Source organism: Scyliorhinus torazame, chromosome 2 (genome assembly GCF_047496885.1).
Source record: "Scyliorhinus torazame isolate Kashiwa2021f chromosome 2, sScyTor2.1, whole genome shotgun sequence".
Taxonomy (NCBI): domain Eukaryota; kingdom Metazoa; phylum Chordata; class Chondrichthyes; order Carcharhiniformes; family Scyliorhinidae; genus Scyliorhinus; species Scyliorhinus torazame.
Genome location: NC_092708.1, coordinates 132,270,790 through 132,290,166, shown reverse-complemented (window position 1 = coordinate 132,290,166; position 19,377 = coordinate 132,270,790). Strand labels below are relative to the sequence as shown.

The 19,377-nt window shown below is 42.3% G+C and overlaps 1 protein-coding gene across 1 annotated transcript in view; it reads left to right on the top strand.

Moving 5' to 3' along the window:
* Nucleotides 1-19,377, top strand: part of ttn.2 (titin, tandem duplicate 2) — a 415,239-nt gene that overhangs the window by 284,277 nt on the left and 111,585 nt on the right. The window contains exons 167-188 of the mRNA XM_072477296.1: nucleotides 189-467; nucleotides 559-967; nucleotides 1,063-1,187; nucleotides 1,275-1,541; nucleotides 1,648-1,935; nucleotides 2,049-2,348; nucleotides 2,451-2,753; nucleotides 2,845-3,032; nucleotides 5,762-5,876; nucleotides 5,993-6,277; nucleotides 7,955-8,106; nucleotides 10,343-10,490; nucleotides 11,687-11,864; nucleotides 11,950-12,071; nucleotides 14,045-14,332; nucleotides 14,430-14,726; nucleotides 14,837-15,023; nucleotides 17,735-17,850; nucleotides 18,068-18,367; nucleotides 18,483-18,782; nucleotides 18,884-18,989; nucleotides 19,088-19,284. Of these exons, the coding sequence (XP_072333397.1) occupies nucleotides 189-467; nucleotides 559-967; nucleotides 1,063-1,187; nucleotides 1,275-1,541; nucleotides 1,648-1,935; nucleotides 2,049-2,348; nucleotides 2,451-2,753; nucleotides 2,845-3,032; nucleotides 5,762-5,876; nucleotides 5,993-6,277; nucleotides 7,955-8,106; nucleotides 10,343-10,490; nucleotides 11,687-11,864; nucleotides 11,950-12,071; nucleotides 14,045-14,332; nucleotides 14,430-14,726; nucleotides 14,837-15,023; nucleotides 17,735-17,850; nucleotides 18,068-18,367; nucleotides 18,483-18,782; nucleotides 18,884-18,989; nucleotides 19,088-19,284 (4,950 nt within the window). The remainder of the gene's footprint in view (nucleotides 1-188; nucleotides 468-558; nucleotides 968-1,062; nucleotides 1,188-1,274; nucleotides 1,542-1,647; nucleotides 1,936-2,048; nucleotides 2,349-2,450; nucleotides 2,754-2,844; nucleotides 3,033-5,761; nucleotides 5,877-5,992; nucleotides 6,278-7,954; nucleotides 8,107-10,342; nucleotides 10,491-11,686; nucleotides 11,865-11,949; nucleotides 12,072-14,044; nucleotides 14,333-14,429; nucleotides 14,727-14,836; nucleotides 15,024-17,734; nucleotides 17,851-18,067; nucleotides 18,368-18,482; nucleotides 18,783-18,883; nucleotides 18,990-19,087; nucleotides 19,285-19,377) is intronic.

Here is a 19,377-nt window from a genome sequence, read left to right as displayed (position 1 = left end):
AACATTGAATATCACCCAGCCTAGCACCAGGCCCTAAGTTAAGACATGTCCCTTCAGTTATTGGTGTATCCAACCCCTAATATTAGCATTGAGGGAAAAATTGTGTTCCCCAAGTACATAACTTCATGCAAAAAATATATAGACTTAAACTATTTTATTGTTTTGAATAAACTTGTTTCCTTTCTCAGAACGTCTTAGGATAATAACTCCCATCAAAGATCAGCAAGCCACAGAAGGAGAAGAAATTGTATTTAATTGTGAAGTTAATACTGAAGGTGCCAGAGCAAAATGGTTTAAAAATGAAGAAACTATCTTTGATAGTCCAAAATATATCATGCTCCAGAAAAACTTAGTCTTTACTCTCAGAACCAGAGAGTCACAAAAGGAAGATCAAGGAATGTACTCAATTGCACTCACAAATAATAGAGGAGAACATGCAAAATGTTCGGCAACATTAGAAGTACAAGGTAAATATATTTTCTTGGATGTTAAACATTATGCACATATATTATACAAGTAAAGTGGCACAAGTATTACATAATGTTTTAATCTATACAGAGGAGGAACTGAAAATCATTGAACCTCTTGAAGATTGTGAAACAATGGAGAAGAAGTCTGTCACCTTCTGCTGCAAAGTGAATCGTGAAAATGTCGCTCTAAAATGGATGAAAAATGGAGAGGAAGTCACATTTGACAAACATATTCTGTACAAAATTGACAAGAAGAAGCACTCTATTATAATTAGAAACTGTGCGTTCAAAGATGAAGGTGAATACACTGTAGTTGCTGGACACGACAAATCAGTTGCTGAACTTCTTATCACAGAAGCACCAACAGATTTCATAGAACATCTTCAAGATCAAACTGTCATTGAGTTTGAAGACGCAATCTTTTCATGTCAACTATCTAAGGAAAAAGCTGCAGTGAAATGGTACAGAAATGGCAGAGAACTCAGGGAAAGTAAAAAGTAAGTTTTATTTTATTGTTTTAAAACATTATCTGTCATTCGTAAGAGTTTCATATATAACATATATATCATTTATCACCGTGTTTCATTGCCAGGTATCAATTTGAAAAAGATGGTAGTTTGCACAGACTTATTGTCAGGGAATGTCGACCAGAAGATGAATGTGAATATTCTTGTGGTGTTGAAGAGAGGCGTTCAAGGGCCAGGCTGTTCGTTGAAGGCAAGTACTGATTTAGAAAAACAGGTTGCCACAATGATTTTTAAAATTCAGGAAATGCAGAGCTAATTATTATTTTTCTCTTTCCAGAAATCCCAGTTGAGATCATTAGACCGCCACAAGATGTTCTTGAAGCTCCAGAATCAGATGTTATTTTTGAAGCTGAATTGAACAAAGATAAAGTTGAAGTCAAATGGCTCAGAAATAACATGATAATTGTTCAGGGTGATAAACATCAGATGATGAGTGAAGGGAAGGTGCACCGGTTGCAGGTTTGTAACATTAAACCACGTGATCAGGGTGAATACAGATTTGTTGCCAAGGATAAAGATGCAAGAGCTAAACTGGAACTTGCAGGTAAGTTGGTTTGAATTCCTTGAATTTTCTTGACAAATATTTTCTATCACTAGGAGCATTTCTGAAGGTTTGACATATTCTTGTCTTGTGAACCTTTTCATTGTAGCGGTGCCAATAATCAAGGTGACAGATCTGAACCTTGTGATTGATGCTGGAAAACCGTTCACAATGACGCTTCCATATGATGCTTACCCACGTGGTGAAGCTGAATGGTTCAAGGGAGACAGTGCTACCTCTGAGTATGCCAGCCTGCCCAAACAGAACATTGACACAACTGCAGACACCACTAGTTTTAGACTTTTTGATCCAAAGAGAACTGACAGAGGAAGATACAAGATTGTGATTCAGAATAAACATGGAAAGGGTGAAGCATATATAAATTTGAATGTTATTGGTAAGTATTATTTGTAAAACATATGTTATATGACTGTGTTATTATGGAAACTATTTTTAATCTATCTTCTAAAATGTGTTTCCTAAAACAGTAACATTTCTGTGAATTTACAGATGTGCCTGGCCCAATCCAGAATTTAAACGTAATAGACACTTGTGATGGTGAGGTCAGCCTTGCTTGGGATGAGCCTGAGACTGACGGTGGTAGCAAAATCCTTGGATATGTGATAGAACGACGTGATGTACTGCGCAAAACTTGGACCTTTGTCACTGATCGTGCTGAGAATACTGAATTTACAGTGACTGGTCTTCAAAAAGGAATAGAGTATCTATTCCGTGTCAGTGCAAGGAACAGAATAGGCACAGGTGAACCTGTGGAAACTGATATACCTGTTGAAGCTAAGAATAAGTTTGGTAAGTATTGGATCATTTTCATTCACTACTTTAAATTCAGAATTCCAAATAATTTCTATGGGTCAGTGTCACAAATTAAAACATTATGACTTTTTCTATCAGATGTACCTGATGCACCACTGAACGTCCAAGTGAAAGATGTGAACAAATTTGGCGTCACTATTACATGGGAACCACCAGAATATGATGGTGGAGCAGAAATCACTAACTACGTTATTGAGTTACGTGACAGAACCTCTGTCAAATGGGAACCAGCAATGACAACCAGAGCAGATGAACTCACCGCTCAGCTGAATGATGTAGTAGAAAACAGAGAATACATATTCCGTGTCAGAGCAGAAAACAAAGCAGGCGTAGGAAAACCCAGCGCAGCTTCACATCCTGTGAAGATTATGGATCCAATATGTTAGTATCTGATCTGAAATATGTGTGTGTAGTAAATGTTCTTCAATTTTTAATTTTGTACATTCATCAATATGATTTCTACTTTTTATAGTCAAACCAAGTCCACCTATTGAATTTGCTTATTCAAAGCAAACCAAAGAATCTGTGCAGCTGAAATGGGAACCTCCTTTAAAGAATGGAGGAAGTCCGATACAGGGCTACATTGTTGAGTTATGTGAAGAGGGCACAGATAAATGGACACCCTGCAGTACACGACTTATTCCTGAAACAACATTCAAGGTTATTATCTTCTGTTTATTTCTTTGTTAAGCATATCCATGCTGGCTTAGTAAGAGCTAGAGGAAACTGCTCTCACAATAGTAATTTTAGGGGTGCAATTCACACACAATCCATCATCAAGTCAATTTGATTGGCAGCTGGTCTTCCTGCTGATGTGCTCAGTGAGATTCATGAAGTTGAGTTTCAAGTGGGAGACGTTAATTAGCTTTAAATTTCATTCACAACTTCAAACGCAACTATTTGTGAATGAATTTGTTTTATGCAGCATGATAGGTCGCCTGGATAACTGATAGGTCACCTGGATGGGAGGGGGGACATCAGGGAATGCTTCCTCTTTACATGAGTGTGTGTGTAGGGACTTACCCAGAGAACATTTGTTATGTTGCTGGGTCATGTGCAGAGTTTAAAAATAATTTGTTTGTTGAATTCTGAACAACACTGTTGATAATTATCTTTTGCCCAGCCTAGCTGCCATGAGGACATTGAATCAACCACATTGTATATGACTGGAGTAACATATATAATAATCTTTATTAATGTCACAAGTAGGCTTACATTAACACTACAATTAAGTTACTGTGAAAACCCCCTAGTCACCACACTCCGGCACCTGTTCGGGTACACTGAGGGAGAATTCAGAATGTCCAGTTCACCTAACAAGCACGCCTTTCGGCACTTGTGGAGCAAAACCGGAGCGCCTTATGCCAGACCAGGTAGGGGTTGTAGTTTCCCAGATATTTGAAGATGAGGTTAAGTTTTTGAAATCATTTGTTCAAGAACAAAGATTTGCAGGAGTTTTGGTAGGTTATGTTGTAGATCAGAGGGTTTTAGAACATAGAACATAGAACAATACAGCGCAGTACAGGCCCTTCGGCCCACGATGTTGCACCGAAACAAAAGCCATCTAACCTACACTATGCCATTATCATCCATATGTTTATCCAATAAACTTTTAAATGCCCTCAATGTTGGCGAGTTCACTACTGTAGCAGGTAGGGCATTCCACGGCCTCACTACTCTTTGCGTAAAGAACCTACCTCTGACCTCTGTCCTATATCTATTACCCCTCAGTTTAAAGTTATGTCCCCTCGTGCCAGCCATATCCATCCGCGGGAGAAGGCTCTCACTGTCCACCCTATCCAACCCCCTGATCATTTTGTATGCCTCTATTAAGTCTCCTCTTAACCTTCTTCTCTCCAACGAAAACAACCTCAAGTCCGTCAGCCTTTCCTCATAGGATTTTCCCTCCATACCAGGCAACATCCTGGTAAATCTCCTCTGCACCCGCTCCAAAGCCTCCACGTCCTTCCTATAATGTGGTGACCAGAACTGTACGCAGTACTCCAAATGCGGCCGGACCAGAGTTCTGTACAGCTGCAACATGACCTCCCGACTCCGGAACTCAATCCCTCTACCAATAAAGGCCAACACTCCATAGGCCTTCTTCACAACCCTATCAACCTGGGTGGCAACTTTCAGGGATCTATGTACATGGACACCTAGATCCCTCTGCTCATCCACACTTTCAAGAACTTTACCATTAGCCAAATATTCCGCATTCCTGTTATTCCTTCCAAAGTGAATCACCTCACACTTCTCTACATTAAACTCCATTTGCCACCTCTCAGCCCAGCTCTGCAGCTTATCTATATCCCTCTGTAACCTGCTACATCCTTCCACACTATCGACAACACCACCGACTTTAGTATCGTCTGCAAATTTACTCACCCACCCTTCTGCGCCTTCCTCTAGGTCATTGATAAAAATGACAAACAGCAACGGCCCCAGAACAGATCCTTGTGGTACTCCACTTGTGACTGTACTCCATTCTGAACATTTCCCATCAACCACCACCCTCTGTCTTCTTTCAGCTAGCCAATTTCTGATCCACATCTCTAAATCACCCTCAATCCCCAGCCTCCGTATTTTTTGCAATAGCCTACCGTGGGGAACCTTATCAAACGCTTTGCTGAAATCCATATACACCACATCAACTGCTCTACCCTCGTCTACCTGTTCAGTCACCTTCTCAAAGAACTCAATAAGGTTTGTGAGGCATGACCTACCCTTCACAAAGCCATGCTGACTATCCCTGATCATATTATTCCTATCTAGATGATTATAAATCTTGTCCCTTATAATCCCCTCCAAGACTTTACCCACTACAGACGTGAGGCTCACCGGTCTATAGTTGCCGGGGTTGTCTCTGCTCCCCTTTTTGAACAAAGGGACCACATTTGCTGTCCTCCAGTCCTCTGGCACTATTCCTGTAGCCAATGATGACATAAAAATCAAAGCCAAAGGTCCAGCAATCTCTTCCCTGGTTTTGAATGAGTTGAGGTTTGTCAAGGATGGACTTCAGGGGATTAGTGAAGAAAGCATTAGACAAATTGAGCCATGAGGTGCTGAAGGTTTTCACAACAATTTTATAACTGATAAGAGATGATAGGGTAGACCAGATGGAAATTATACCCTAGTTTTCAACTGGGAGTGAGTGGATGATGAGACATGCAGAGAGTTCGATATTGATGACTTTTGAAGAGAAAGTTGAGTTATGGAGATGGTGGAGAAAGTTCAGAGGAATCAAGATGACTTTTGATAGATATTTATTGCTTTGAGGCTAAAACATTTGTGACATTATGCATGCTGATGGTTGGTAAAAATGTGCTCAGAATAGCAGCATTGTTATTTTTTTATATTGCATCTGCTTTTAATTTTTGTCATTCCAGGTTACTGGTCTGAAACCAGGAGTGAAATATTATTATAGAGTTTCGGCTGAAAATGCAGCAGGTGTTTCAGACCCAGCTGATGCTCTTGGTCCACTAACAGCTGATGATCATCATGGTAATGGAAGTCCTTTTTTGAAATACAAATATGGTTAAAGGCTACTAAATTGAGTTTATTTAAAATTATGATAATTTGTATAACTTTTCAAAACTGATTACATTTATCTCTTCTAGTGGCTCCTTCCTTTGACTTGAGCGCATTCAAAGATGGTCTTGAGGTCATTGTTCCAGAACCACTTAAGATTCGCATTCCTATCACTGGCTACCCTGTGCCCACAGCAAAATGGGCTAAGGAAGAAAAGCCTCTTGAAAGTAACGATCGTGTGAAGATGACAACAACTGCTGCATATACACTGCTGGTCATTTCTCCCAGTGAGCGCCCTGATAAGGGACTATATAGCTTGACACTGGAAAATGATGTGTCATCTGTCACAGGAGAAATTGATGTGAATGTAATTGGTAAGTATCTGAATATGTTCAAAAAACTAGCAGCGGGATTCTCTGTCCCGTCGTGGACAGATTTTTGGTGTGACGCGCTCTCTGTCTTGCCAGACGGCCAATGGGGTTTCCCGTTGTGGGCAGCCTCACGTCGTCGGGAAATGCCCGGGCTGCTAGCGCAATGGAGAATCTCGGCAGCGGAGAATACAGCCCAACATTTTTATTTCATTGTTTCAAGACAATTTTATGGTAGTTTGCATTTATGTATCATCTTTAACATCAAAAATATCCCAAGGCACTGAGCAGAGTGAGAAAGAAAACAAATACGTTATGCAGGCATGTGCCGTGCCTTCAACCCGCAAGTTAGGAGAAGTAACTGAAAATGTCATTAAAAAGTAGGTTTGTAAAGATTTTAAAGATTGGAAAAAAAAACGAAGACTAGAAAAGATTTAAGGAAGGCAGTTCAGAGACTAGGGTAAAACCACCTGAAGGTGCTGAAAGCAATGATAAAATAAAAGGACTTTTAAAAACAAAAGGACTGGGAGATATAATTGGTCAGAGAAGAGGACTAAATTATAAAGAAAGTTGTAATCCTGGGAAAAATTGCAGGGATAGGACATGCAAAACTGTGGAGAAATTAGAAAAAAGGGTCACTGTTTTAAATTCCATGCATTGGGGAATCATAGAATGAGAGTTGTTAGAAATGTTGTGGAAGATGGAAGAGTGAAATTGATTGCTGGACAGGAAGTAGGTTTTTCACAACTTGGACTGTACAGAGTGTGAGGAGTGGAAAGCTGACATAAAGAGATAATTAAAAGAGTGAGCCTAGAAGTGACGAGAGTGTGGCTAAGGAGTTACATAGACATAGAATTTACAGTGCAGAAGGAGGCCATTCGGCCCATCGAGTCTGCACCGGCTCTTGGAAAGAGCACCCTACCGAAGGTCCAAACCTCCACCCTATCCCCATAACCCAGTAACCCCACCTAATCCCCATAACCCAGTAACCCCACCCTACGGGCAATTTTGGACACTATGGGCAATTTAGCATGGCCAATCCACCTAACCCGCACATCTTTGGACTGTGGGAGGAAACCGGAGAACCCGGAGGAAACCCACGCAGACACGGGGAGAACGTGCAAACTCCGCACAGACAGTGACCCAAGCCGGAATCGAACCTGGGACCCTGGAGCTGTGAAGCAATTGTGCTAACCACCATGCTACCGTGCTGCCCCAAACTATAAATTTATTAACACTACTAATTTAGATTCGACACGTATGAAAATCGCTTATTGTCACAAGTAGGCTTCAAATGAAGTTACTGTGAAAAGCCCCTAGTCGCCACATTCCGGCGCCTGTTCGGGGAGGCTGACACGGGAATCGAACCGTGCTGCCGGCCTGCCTTGGTCTGCTTTCAAAGCCAGCAATTTAGCCCTGTGCTAAACAGCCCCTCCTACAGTAGTAAGTAGGCATGGATATGAGCAATGTTGAAATTGTAGGACCAAGTGGTCTTGTTGGCATCGCAAGAATGGGTATACCAGTTTGAAGCTCAGTTCCTGATCAAATGTGACACTGTGGTTTTACACAGTCAAGGTGACTTGAGAGGAGAAATGAATCCGTGACAAGGAATATGGTTTATGAAATGGGTATAGAACAGCAAAATTATAAGATATTTAATTTTTAATTGTTTTAACTTCCCAGAACGTCCAAGTGCACCAAAAGACTTTAAAGTATCAGAAATTGGTAGAAATACAGTACACTTGATGTGGGAGCAACCAGATAATGATGGCGGAAGTCCATTGACTGGATATCTTGTTGAAAAACGTGAAGTCAACCGCAAGACATGGGTCAAAGTAAGTCATGAACCATATTGATCTAGTTTCACATTTGTTATAAACCCACAAATACCAAATGAGTGGTTCAAGATTTTCAACCATATTCATTGAAGTTACTAATTTCGGCTGGAAACTAAGTAATTACTGCCAATTTGGACAAATTATTTTTGTCAGTTATAAGTTCACAGACTGAAATACTGAAGGAAACAAACAGGAATAGAGCTATTCAGTTGCCAGTACAGTGGTAACTCCATTATTATGTCAAATATATGCAACTAAATAGAGAGGTCAATCCTATGTCAGTACCATTCTGCATAGTACGTAGTCACTGTAGATATAAGTATTTTTATTTAAATGCACATGCAGAATTTTCTCTTTTCTTTCTGAGTCCTTGAATCATGGAATCCCTACAATGCAGAAGGAGGCCATTCGGTTCATTGAGGCAGCACCGACTCTTCGAATGAGCACTCTATCCATGCCCACTCCCCCCATCCCAGTAACCCTAAAACCTAACCTGGACATAAAGGGGCAATTTATCATGGCCAATCCACCTAACCTGCACATCATTAGACTGTGGGAGGAAACTGGAGCAACCAGAGAAAACCCACGCAGACACGGGGGGGAGAACGTACAAACTCCACACAGACAGTGACCCAAGGCCGGAATTTAACCTGGGTGCCTGGCACTGTGGAGGCAGCAGTGCTAACCACTGTGTCGCCGTGCATAATCTAGTATATGCCGCTTTATGCTTGTTTTGGAAATTCTCAGGTTCTTCATGCTGTCCAAGCTGAGTCTATACCTTCTGTCATCGGAATATCAAATCAGGCCATGGAAATGAGGTGGGTGCGAACGCCCACTTACCTCATTTTCTTCTCCATCTGATGGAAAGGTGCCTGAAAAAGCTGTCTGGGACTGCCCAATAAAATTAAAGGAGTTCAGACAGCAAGTCAGGTGAGGGCAGAAAAAGTAAATACTATTTGGGCGGAATTTTCCCACATCCCCGCCAGCTAGTTCAATGGTACGGGTGGAATTTGGTGGGAAGCTTAAAAAAACAGTTTTACGCCGGCGTGAATTTCCTATGGGATCTTCCGCTGGTGCCCACAATGGCATATGTGGAAATCTGCTGGTGGATGGCATGAAACAGATTTGTTGTCCAGCTAATGGGATGGAGATGAAGCCCGACCCGGAATCGTACTCCCCCCCCCGCCAACCTCCCGATTCTCTGCAACGCCAGCGGGAAAATATACGGTCCAGAACATGTCTGGAACAATGTGGAGTGTGGAACTTCGGGCGACTTACCCGAAGAATGCCAGGAGCTGCCTCTGGAATTCAGGATTCAAGCTACCAGCAACACTAGAACACCACAGCATTGGGTGGGGGGAGCATCTATCAGGTTGATCGTTCAGCTTCACTGTTATCGAGATGGTCCATCTTCTATCCTCAGCGTGTTCCTGTTCTTCACGATAGCACAGTGGTTAGCTCAGTTGCTTCACAGCTCCAGTGTCCCAGGTTCGTTTCCCAGCTTGGGTCATTGTCTGTATGGAGTCTGTACGTTCCCCCCGTGTCTGCGTGGGTTTCCTCCCACAGTCTAAAGACGTGCAGGTTAGGTGGATTGGCCATGATTAATTGCCCTTAGTGTCCAAAAAGGTTAGGTGGGGTTACTTGGTTATGGGGATCGGGTGGAGGTGTGGGTTACAGTAGGGTGCTCTTTCCAAGAGCCGGTGCAGACTCGATGGACTGAATGGCCTCCTTCTGCACTTTAGATTCTATGATTCTTTCTTCAGTGGTGGATTAATGATGTTGGCCGCCTTTTAAATATGGCATCCAGATATGTCGGTGGGACTCATACAACCAAGCCCACCCGAACGTGGAATACAGCTCAAAATTGTCGGGTGTATAATTACTGAGGTCAGGATCAGAAGATATGCCGTGTTTCCGCACCAGCAGGAATCACTCTCTGTCCCTGCCACGGGACTTAGTCCCTGATTGGAGAATTCCGCCCTTTGTCTTTTCCTGCCTCTCATCATCCAGAACCCTTCTTATGGCTGTTCACCAATGGTCTCTCCAAGGACCAATGCTTGGCCTGCAGTTACTTCGGTATATTATGAAGCTGCTTGGCAAACAATGGTTCTTCAATCTATTGCATAAATGTAAGAGGGACAAAGCAGGATTTTGCTGTGTTTAAAAAAGAGATAGTATTATTATGTTTTGGGCTTATTAACATTGATGACTCATCATATTCTCCGATTTCTAGGTTATTGAGGGAGTGCAGGATTTGGAATTTACTGTCCCTGACCTCTTCCAAGGAAGAGACTACCTGTTCAGAGTTTCAGCCTGTAACAAATGTGGCCCAGGAGAACCTGCATGTCTTGATGAACCTGTTAATGTGTCTGCACCAGCAAGTAAGTATTATTTAATTAATATTTCTATTGCATCTAGCTTATTCCCTTTGTAAATAAAGCCAAATAGATCTATTTGCTTTTTTAAAATGTATGCAGTACAGTTCCTCTTTAAATATTTCATCGTGTCCCATGACTCACATGCTAAAATATATCAAGTTAATAAATTTGTAGGGAAAGAAATAGCGTTGTAAGCTATTTCCAAGAATGATTTAGCAAGCAGTTTCATTGATCCGCTTTAAAACCTATTATGGAATTTAAGATGAGCATCTTTCATTATCCACTCTCTTAATGAATGTAATATTGCAGTTTTTTTTCAAAGTGTTGTCCCGGGCGGGAGAAGCTCACCAGCTGCGCTGCCAGCTATTCGCGATGAACGTACAAACACTTTGGAAAAATGAATTATGATGTCATTCTGGCAGGGCAGACAATGAATAAACCCGCTAGGGCACCCTGCTCAGGAAAGAATCCCCTCAGTGGACATGGGATCCCCATCCCCCATCCACAGACCCCTCCCCCCCGGAAACCCCCACCAACTCCAAACCTCTCCAATGGGAGAACCCTGCAGCACTGTCTCTGCTATCACGGGTCAGTGCCAGGTTACTGACCCCCCTCCCCCTCCTGCCGATGTTTACAACAACTTTTGTAAAATGGTAACCTGATGAACGGTCCCTGCTGAGTGGAGGCAATCCCCAGTGGGGATATTAGAGAGGGGAGGTTCGCTAATGCTGTTAAAATGTAAAATCCTGGCATGAACCTGCCATAGTTTGACTTGTAAAATCAGTTTGAGGGTTCTGGTGGTGATGATGGATGGAAGTGAAGTCATGCAGCATTGACATTGGAAGGGGAATCCCACCTTTTGTGCAGGATTTTCCAGCCCCGCCTGCCACCGAGGTTGTCTGGTCCTGACGAAAGTCAGTGGACATTTGGTTGGGCTGCTGAATCTCCTGCAGCCGGCCCTGCCATGATAGGGTCAGCCTATTGTGACTCCCATTGTTTAATCCTTCCAATCTCTATATAATCCACTAAATCGTCATTCATAGAATTGAATGTCATCTGCATTGAACCATTAGAGCTGCATTAGCATCAACTATAAACTGATTTAGACCCAAAGAAGGAAATGTTTCTTAAGTATGATTGATTAGTTTTTTTGAAATTTGTGGACTGAAGATCTTAATTTGTAATTCTGTAATTCACAGCTGTTCCAGATCCACCAGAAAATGTCAGATGGAGGAATCCATCTGCCAAAGGAATCTTTCTTACATGGGAGCCACCGAAATATGACGGAGGATCAAACATTAAAGGATATTTAGTAGAAAAGTGTCAACGTGGAGATGAAAAGTGGGAGATCTGTGGGGGCCCAGTCAATGAATTGAAGTAAGTTTATGTACCTAATTTTCTAATGTTTGCTATGTGTTGAATAGTACACAGTAAATGCTAAAACTGGTGATATGTTCAACAGGATGGAAGTGACTGGCCTCATTGAAGGGGAATGGTATTCATACCGTGTTAAAGCTTTGAACAGACAAGGTGCCAGCAGACCAAGTAAACCCACAGATGATATACAAGCAATCGATCCAAAAGGTGCATTGTTATTGATATAAATGTATTTTTTCAAAGATGTAACATTTTCACAAGCTTTATTAATATATTTTAATTCTATTTAAAAATGCAGATAGGTTTCTTTCACAAATATGCTCATTGTGTTAAAACGTTGTCAAAGTTGCAAGTTTGATTAATCTGTAAGAAAATAGAATATATTATGACAGTCATTCATGAACTTGCTTCAAAGCATTTGCAGCTGAGATAAATTAATACATTTAGTGAGGTGAGGTTATGCAACCAGTACAGGGTTTTAGTGGCAATTCTAATTTCCCCATTAATTCTTATTAATAATTGGGAACCTGGAAAAGCCACAAATCAGGCATGCAGTTTTCAATGCCCAAGTCTCCAATCGATAATCTATCAAATGCGGCTTCACAAATGAAAACAAAGTCAACATAGCCTCGAGGGACCATAGGCTGCTCTCCACTTTTGAGAGAGAGCTGACTGGTGGTGATATAATCTGAGGATCACCACACCTCAGGCGCAAGGTTGAGAACCTGTCCTGGTCCACCTACGTCGACGCTACGACCAAGAAAGCACAACAGCACCTCAGGAAACTAAGGAAATTCGGCATGTCCACATTGACACTTACAAACTTTTAAAGATGTACCTTAGAAAGCATCCTATCTGCCTGTGTCACAGCCTGGTATGACAGCTGCTCGGCCCATGACTGCAAGAAACTTCAGAGAGTCGTGAACACCGCCCAGTCCATCACACAAACCCACCGCCTCCCATCCATTGACTCTATCTACACCTCCCGCTGCCTAGGGAAAGCGGGCAGCATTATCAAAGACCCCTCCCACCCGGCTTACTCACTCTTCCAACTTCCTCCATCAGGCAGGAGATACAAAAGTCTGAAAACACCCACGAGCAGATTCAAAAACAGCTTCTTCCCCGCTGTTACCAGATTCCTAAACAATCTTCTTATGGACTGATCTGATTAATACTATACTCCTGTATGCTTCGCCTGATGTCTGTGTCTATGTATTTACATTGTGTCCCTTGTTTTGCCCTATTATGTATTTTTTTTCATGTACTAAATAATAAGGGCACGATTCATCCCGACCCCGCGCCGGGCCGGAGAATCGCTGCAACCGCGCCATGCCGCCCCGACACCGGCGCACGATTCTCCGAGGATCGGAGAATCGGCGGCATTTGCACTGGCGCGTTTGGCCCGGTGCCAGTCGCGGGTCGCTGTCCGCGGCAGGGCCGTCAATTCTCTGGCCCGGATGGGCGAGCGGCCGCACGTAAACGGCAGAGTCCCACCGGCGCCGTTCACCCCTGGTCGCTGCCGGCGGGAACTCTGCGCGAAGGGTCGGGGGGGGCAGCCTGTGGGGGGGGGCCTCCGATGGGATCTGGCCCGTGATCGGGGCCCACTGGTCGGTGGGCCAGCCTCCCCCCACTCCTCCCGGGCCTACTTTCCTGCGCGGCCGGCCCCTGAACACTGACGTCATGTTGAGTCGGGGCCGACGCGCATAAGAAGTCCTCCGCGCTTGCGCAGATTGGCGCGGCGCCCATTTGCCGCCGGGAAGGGAGAATGGAGCAGCGGGGGGGGGGCAGAATCGGTCGTCCCCATGCCCATTTCACGCTGTCGTGAAACACAATGGCGTTCACGACGGCTTGGGCTCCATTTGGGAGAATCACCCCCTTAATCTCCATTTCGGAGAATCGTGCCCTCTGTTTGAGCTGCACGCAGAAAAATACTTTTCACTGTACCTCGGTACACGTGACAGAAAACAAATCCAACCAACCTCAGCTGGTATGGGAAATGAACCCACGCTATTCCCGTCACTCCGCATCACAAACCAGTCCTCCAGCCAACTGAGCTAACCAACACCTTTCACAATAGCTTCACAATGGGAGCAGAGCTTTACTGAATTTACCTATATTTTCCCTTTCAATTACACGGCTTCTGGACTGAATTAGTAATGTATTAATTTTTTTCCCAACAGAGGCCCCTGAGATTCACCTTGATGTTAAGCTGCTGGCCGGAATTACTGTGAAGGCTGGGACAAAGGTTGAGCTCCCAGCTTTTATCTCTGGCAAACCTACTCCAAGACTCACGTGGACAAAAGCTGAACATGTGCTGAAGCCTGACGACAGACTATCTATTGAGACCAAACCTGATAGTTCCACTGTGACAATCGTACAGACCATTCGGAGTGACAGTGGCCCTTACCTTATTGAAGCAGTAAACACTAGTGGCCGTGCCACCGCCGTTGTTGAAGTCAATATTCTCGGTAATTCAAATGTTGAGATGCTCTTTTATAAACTTGTATGAAGCTTGAAATAAATTAAATCTCTTAAACAGGTACTGACTATTTATTTTGTTTACAGACAAACCTGGGCCACCAGCTGCGTTTGATATTACTGACATTACAAATGAAACTTGCATCTTGACGTGGAATCCACCTAGAGATGATGGTGGTTCACGCATTACAAATTATATCATGGAATGTAAGGCTGGGACCAGTGAAATATGGAATAAGCTGTCATCTACAATCAAAGAAACCAAATTCAAGGCAACAAACCTTACACCATTGAAAGAATATACATTTAGAGTTTGTGCTGAAAACATGTATGGCATTGGAGAACCATCTCAGCATCCTCCAATTACAGCTAAATATGCTTTTGGTAAGGAAAATATGATTTTGTCTAGTGTAATTGTAACATTTGTCACAGAATTTATACACAAGAAGTCATTTTTATTTTTAAAAACCCATGGAAATGTGATTGTATATTAGATCCACCTGGTCCTCCAACACGTCTACAAGGTTTAGATATTGCTAAGGATTCGCTGACATTGACGTGGCACGAACCAGATGAAGATGGTGGCAGCCCAATCACTGGATATTTTGTTGAAAGATTTGATCCAGAGGCTGACAAATGGGTCAGATGTAATAAGATACCTGTCAAAGACCCAAGTTTCAGGTATTTATGACAATGGTGATTTATACATGAGCCAAACTGGGAAAATCTCAATAACAAGTAATGATAACTATAATCCCTATAACGATGATTTGATTAGCGCTAATTAATCTCCGATGGCATTTCTCATGGTGAAACTTTTTTTTAAACCCCTCTTTCTATCAGGGTCTTTGTGTTTCAAGTGTTAAACTCTCTCTTTCTCTCTTCACTTTGATACATGCTTATTGCTTTGCCTTTGGTCCCTAATTTAAAGCGGGGGGACAATGGTGCATGTAAATCCTGAAGCAGGTAATCAACCATGGCAGCCCAAGGCCCGGAGGGGGGAAATCTTAATGGTAGGACTACTATTATGATATGGTGGATGTTAATTATTGCACAAACCAAATCCCAAAGGGAAACTTGGCCTGTGTTTCACAACTCTTTTTTTTGTGCTCTGACAATGAGAAAGTAAGTTTACTGAATTCAGAAGCCAGAATTTCCAGCAACAATTTTGGGATTTCAAATATTAAATGAAACCATTTATCAAAAAAATAATCCTGAAGGCCTTTGCTCCAGAACTTGCCGCACCCCTAGACAAGCTGTTCCAGTACAGCTACAATACTGGCATCTACCCGGCAATGTGAAAAATTGCCCAGGTGTGTCCTGTACAGAAAAAACAGTAAAAGTCCAACCTGACCAATTCCCACCCCATCAGCCTACACTTGATCCTCAACAAGGTGAAGGAAGGGGCCATCAACAGAGCTATCAAGTGAAACTTATTCAGCAATAATCTGCTCAAGGACACTCAGTTTGGGTTCCACCAGGGTCATTCAGATCCTGACCTCATTACAACCTTGGTCCAACCATGCACAAAAGAACTGAACTCCAGAGGTGAGATGAGATTGACTGCCCTTGACATCGGCAGCTTCTAACTGAGTATGGCATCAACGAGCCCTAGCAAAACTGAAGTCAATGGGAATCGGGGAAAACACTGCTGGTTGGAGTCATACATGGCACAAAGGAAGATGATTATGGTGGTTGGAGATCAATCATCTCAGCTCCAGCACATCACTGCAGGAGTTCCTAGAGTAGTGTCCTAGGTCAAACCATCTTCCGCTGTTTCATCAATTACCTTTATTACATCATAAGGTCAGAAGTGGTGCTGTGCGCAGATGACTGCACAATGTTAAGCACCATTAACGACACCTCAGATGCTGAAGCAGTTCTTGTCCAAAAGCAGCAAGATCTAGCTTGGGCTGACAATTGGCAAGTAACCATCTCCAACAAGAGAGGATCTAACCATTGCCCCTTGACATTCAATGGCATTATCATCGCTGAATCACCCACTATCAACATCTTGGGGGTTACTATTGATCAGAAACTGAACTGGACTAGTCATATAAATACGGTGGCTATGAGAGCAAGTCAAAAGCTCGGAATCCTGCGGCGAGTAACTTATCTCCTGACCTCCGAAAGCTTGTCCAACTTTTACAATGCACAAATCAAGAGTGTAATGGAATACTCTCCACTTGTTTGGATGAGTGCAGCTCGAACAACACTCAACAAGCTCAACAATATCCAGGACGAAGCAGCCCACTTGATTGCTACCTCTTCCACAAACATTTAGTTCCTCTGACGAAGAGTGGTAGCCAGATGTACCATCCTCAAGGTACACTACAGGCCTCACCATGGTTCATTAGACAGCACCTTCCAAACCCATGATTGCTACTATTTAGAAGGACAAGAGCAGCAGATACCTAGGAACATTACCACCTGGAGGTTCTCCTCCAAGTCACTCACCATCGTGACTTGGAATTATATTGCCGTTCCTTCTCTATCGCTGGATCAAAATCCTGGAATTTCCTCCCTAACAGCACTGTGGGTGTACCTACACCTCAAGGGCTGCAACAGTTCAAGAAGGCAGCTCACCACCACCTTTTGAAGGCAAACTGGATGGGCATTAAATGCTGGCTAGCGATGCCCACATCCTGTAAATGAATAACAAAAAACAAGATTACATTTACACAGTTACAATCATTCTTACAAAACATTCTCCCAAAAGACTTCTGACTTGGTCAGACTCACAAGTAAGCAACCTTTAGGCAACAATCCCTTTTAACTATAAACATTCCAGTAATATCACAGGTCAAATCAATTGTTTCTGTAGGAAAGGTATGCCACAGGGCTTCTCACTCACTCCCACTCTGCTGTGGAAATTCAAGAAACTTCAAAACAAAACCCTGCTTTCTGAAAAGCAGGTACTTTTCTGGCTTGGCTGGAATGGCTGCATCAGCTCTTTTCCCAGCACAGAGTAGCACCCAAGGAGATCTCACACAGCAACTTCACCTAAACTCTCAAAACTTCTACTCAAGTTTATTTTTGCCTCTTTCAGCTTTGATTGCCTGTTAAGTACCTTGGGACACTTCACTATGTCAAGTACATTACATAAATATAAATTTGTTTTATATGTGATCATCTAATTAGTTGCTGAATTTGTGAATTGTGATTTATGATTGGTTAGTTTTATTAATGCAAAAAGGGAAGAAATATTAGGTAGAATGTGTCTGATCAGAATTGTTTTGACAGTGGTGAAATGTGATTGCTGATAGCTACAATTAACTAATTAGTAAGAACAAAGATAATCTTACCATTATGGTCATTACAGATATCAGAGAATCAGATGGATGTAGTGAGTACAAACTAATATGTGCACTTATATATCTTGCAAACAACAGAGTGAAAGGACTAACTCCGAAGAAGAAATACAAGTTCCGTGTTCTGGCAGAGAACCTAGCCGGCACTGGCAAACCAAGCAATGAAACAGACCCAATCCTAGTGAAGGATCCTATTGGTATGTATATAATGACTTATCAAATGAATTTCACAATACTTTATACGTTCAGGTAAATTTTACCAGACCCTTCACCAGCAGCCTGTTCACAGCAAAATCAGAAAATTACACTTGTAATTTTCCATTATGTGCTGGGTGTGTGCAAGGCCTGATAGAATTGACCAAATTATGTTTCCCTAAGAGTTGATCAATATTTTTCCTGTAAATTCATTTATAGATCCACCATGGCCTCCTGGAAAGCCTAATGTTAAAGACGTCATGAAGTCTTCAGCGTTCTTAAATTGGACTAAACCAGAACATGATGGAGGGGCAAAAATTGAGTCTTACGTTGTTGAGTTGCTCAAGAGTGGAACTGACGAATGGGTTAGGGTAGCTGACGGTATTCCGATCACTGAACATTTCCTGAAAGGGCTTATGGAGAAACAGGAATACTCTTTCCGTGTTAGAGCTGTTAACAAAATTGGTGAAAGTGAACCCAGTGAACCCAGTGATCCTGTGCTGTGCAAGGACAGATTGAGTAAGTTACACTCAATTTAGTATGTGCCATGTGTATCGCACAGCAAGCTCCAATTACCATAATTAATGGAAAAGTCATAATCTTTTAAATATGAGAATTGTTTTCTTCCCCACAGATCCTCCTTCACCTCCACGTTGGCTTCAAGTTGTTAATATCACAAAAAATACTGCTGATCTTAAATGGACACCTCCAGAAAAGGATGGTGGCTCTCCGATAACAAACTATATTGTAGAAAAAAGAGATGTAAGAAGAAAGGGCTGGCAGACTGTTGACACAACGATAAAAGATACCAAGTCTACAGTTACACCCCTTTCAGAAGGTTCTCTATATGTATTCAGGGTTGCTGCAGAAAATGCAGTTGGACAGAGTGAATACTGCGAACTGGAAGATTCAGTACTTGCTAAAGATACCTTTAGTAAGTTATTTTAGCAATATTATTATGCCTCTTTTCTGTGTATAAGGATTTCCTTCGTTGAATTACTTTTATCTTACATATATATTTTAATTTCCCTCAAGCAACACCTGGACCACCTTATGCTCTTACAGTCGTTGATGTAACCAAGAGGCACGTTGAACTGAAATGGGAAGCTCCCAAAAATGATGGTGGGAGGCCAATACAGAGGTTATTATCATTCTTTTTTTTAATCCAGTTGACTTTCTCACAATCGCAATTTCTTTCCAATAATGTACATTAATGAATGCTGTTGCATGTCCATATAGGTATGTAATTGAAAAGAAGGAGAAATTAGGAACTCGCTGGGTTAAAGCTGGGAAGACTTCAGGACCAGAATGCAATTATAGAGTAACTGATGTTATTGAGGGCACTGAAGTACAATTCCAAGTCCGTGCTGAAAACGAAGCTGGCTGTGGGCATCCGAGTGAACCAACCGATATGCTTACAATTGAAGACCCAACTAGTGAGTAGAAAATGTGATAATGTGAATCCCTTTAAATTTTGAAAACAAATAGCAGATAACATTTAATTTTTTTTAAAAATATTTTTTATTCTC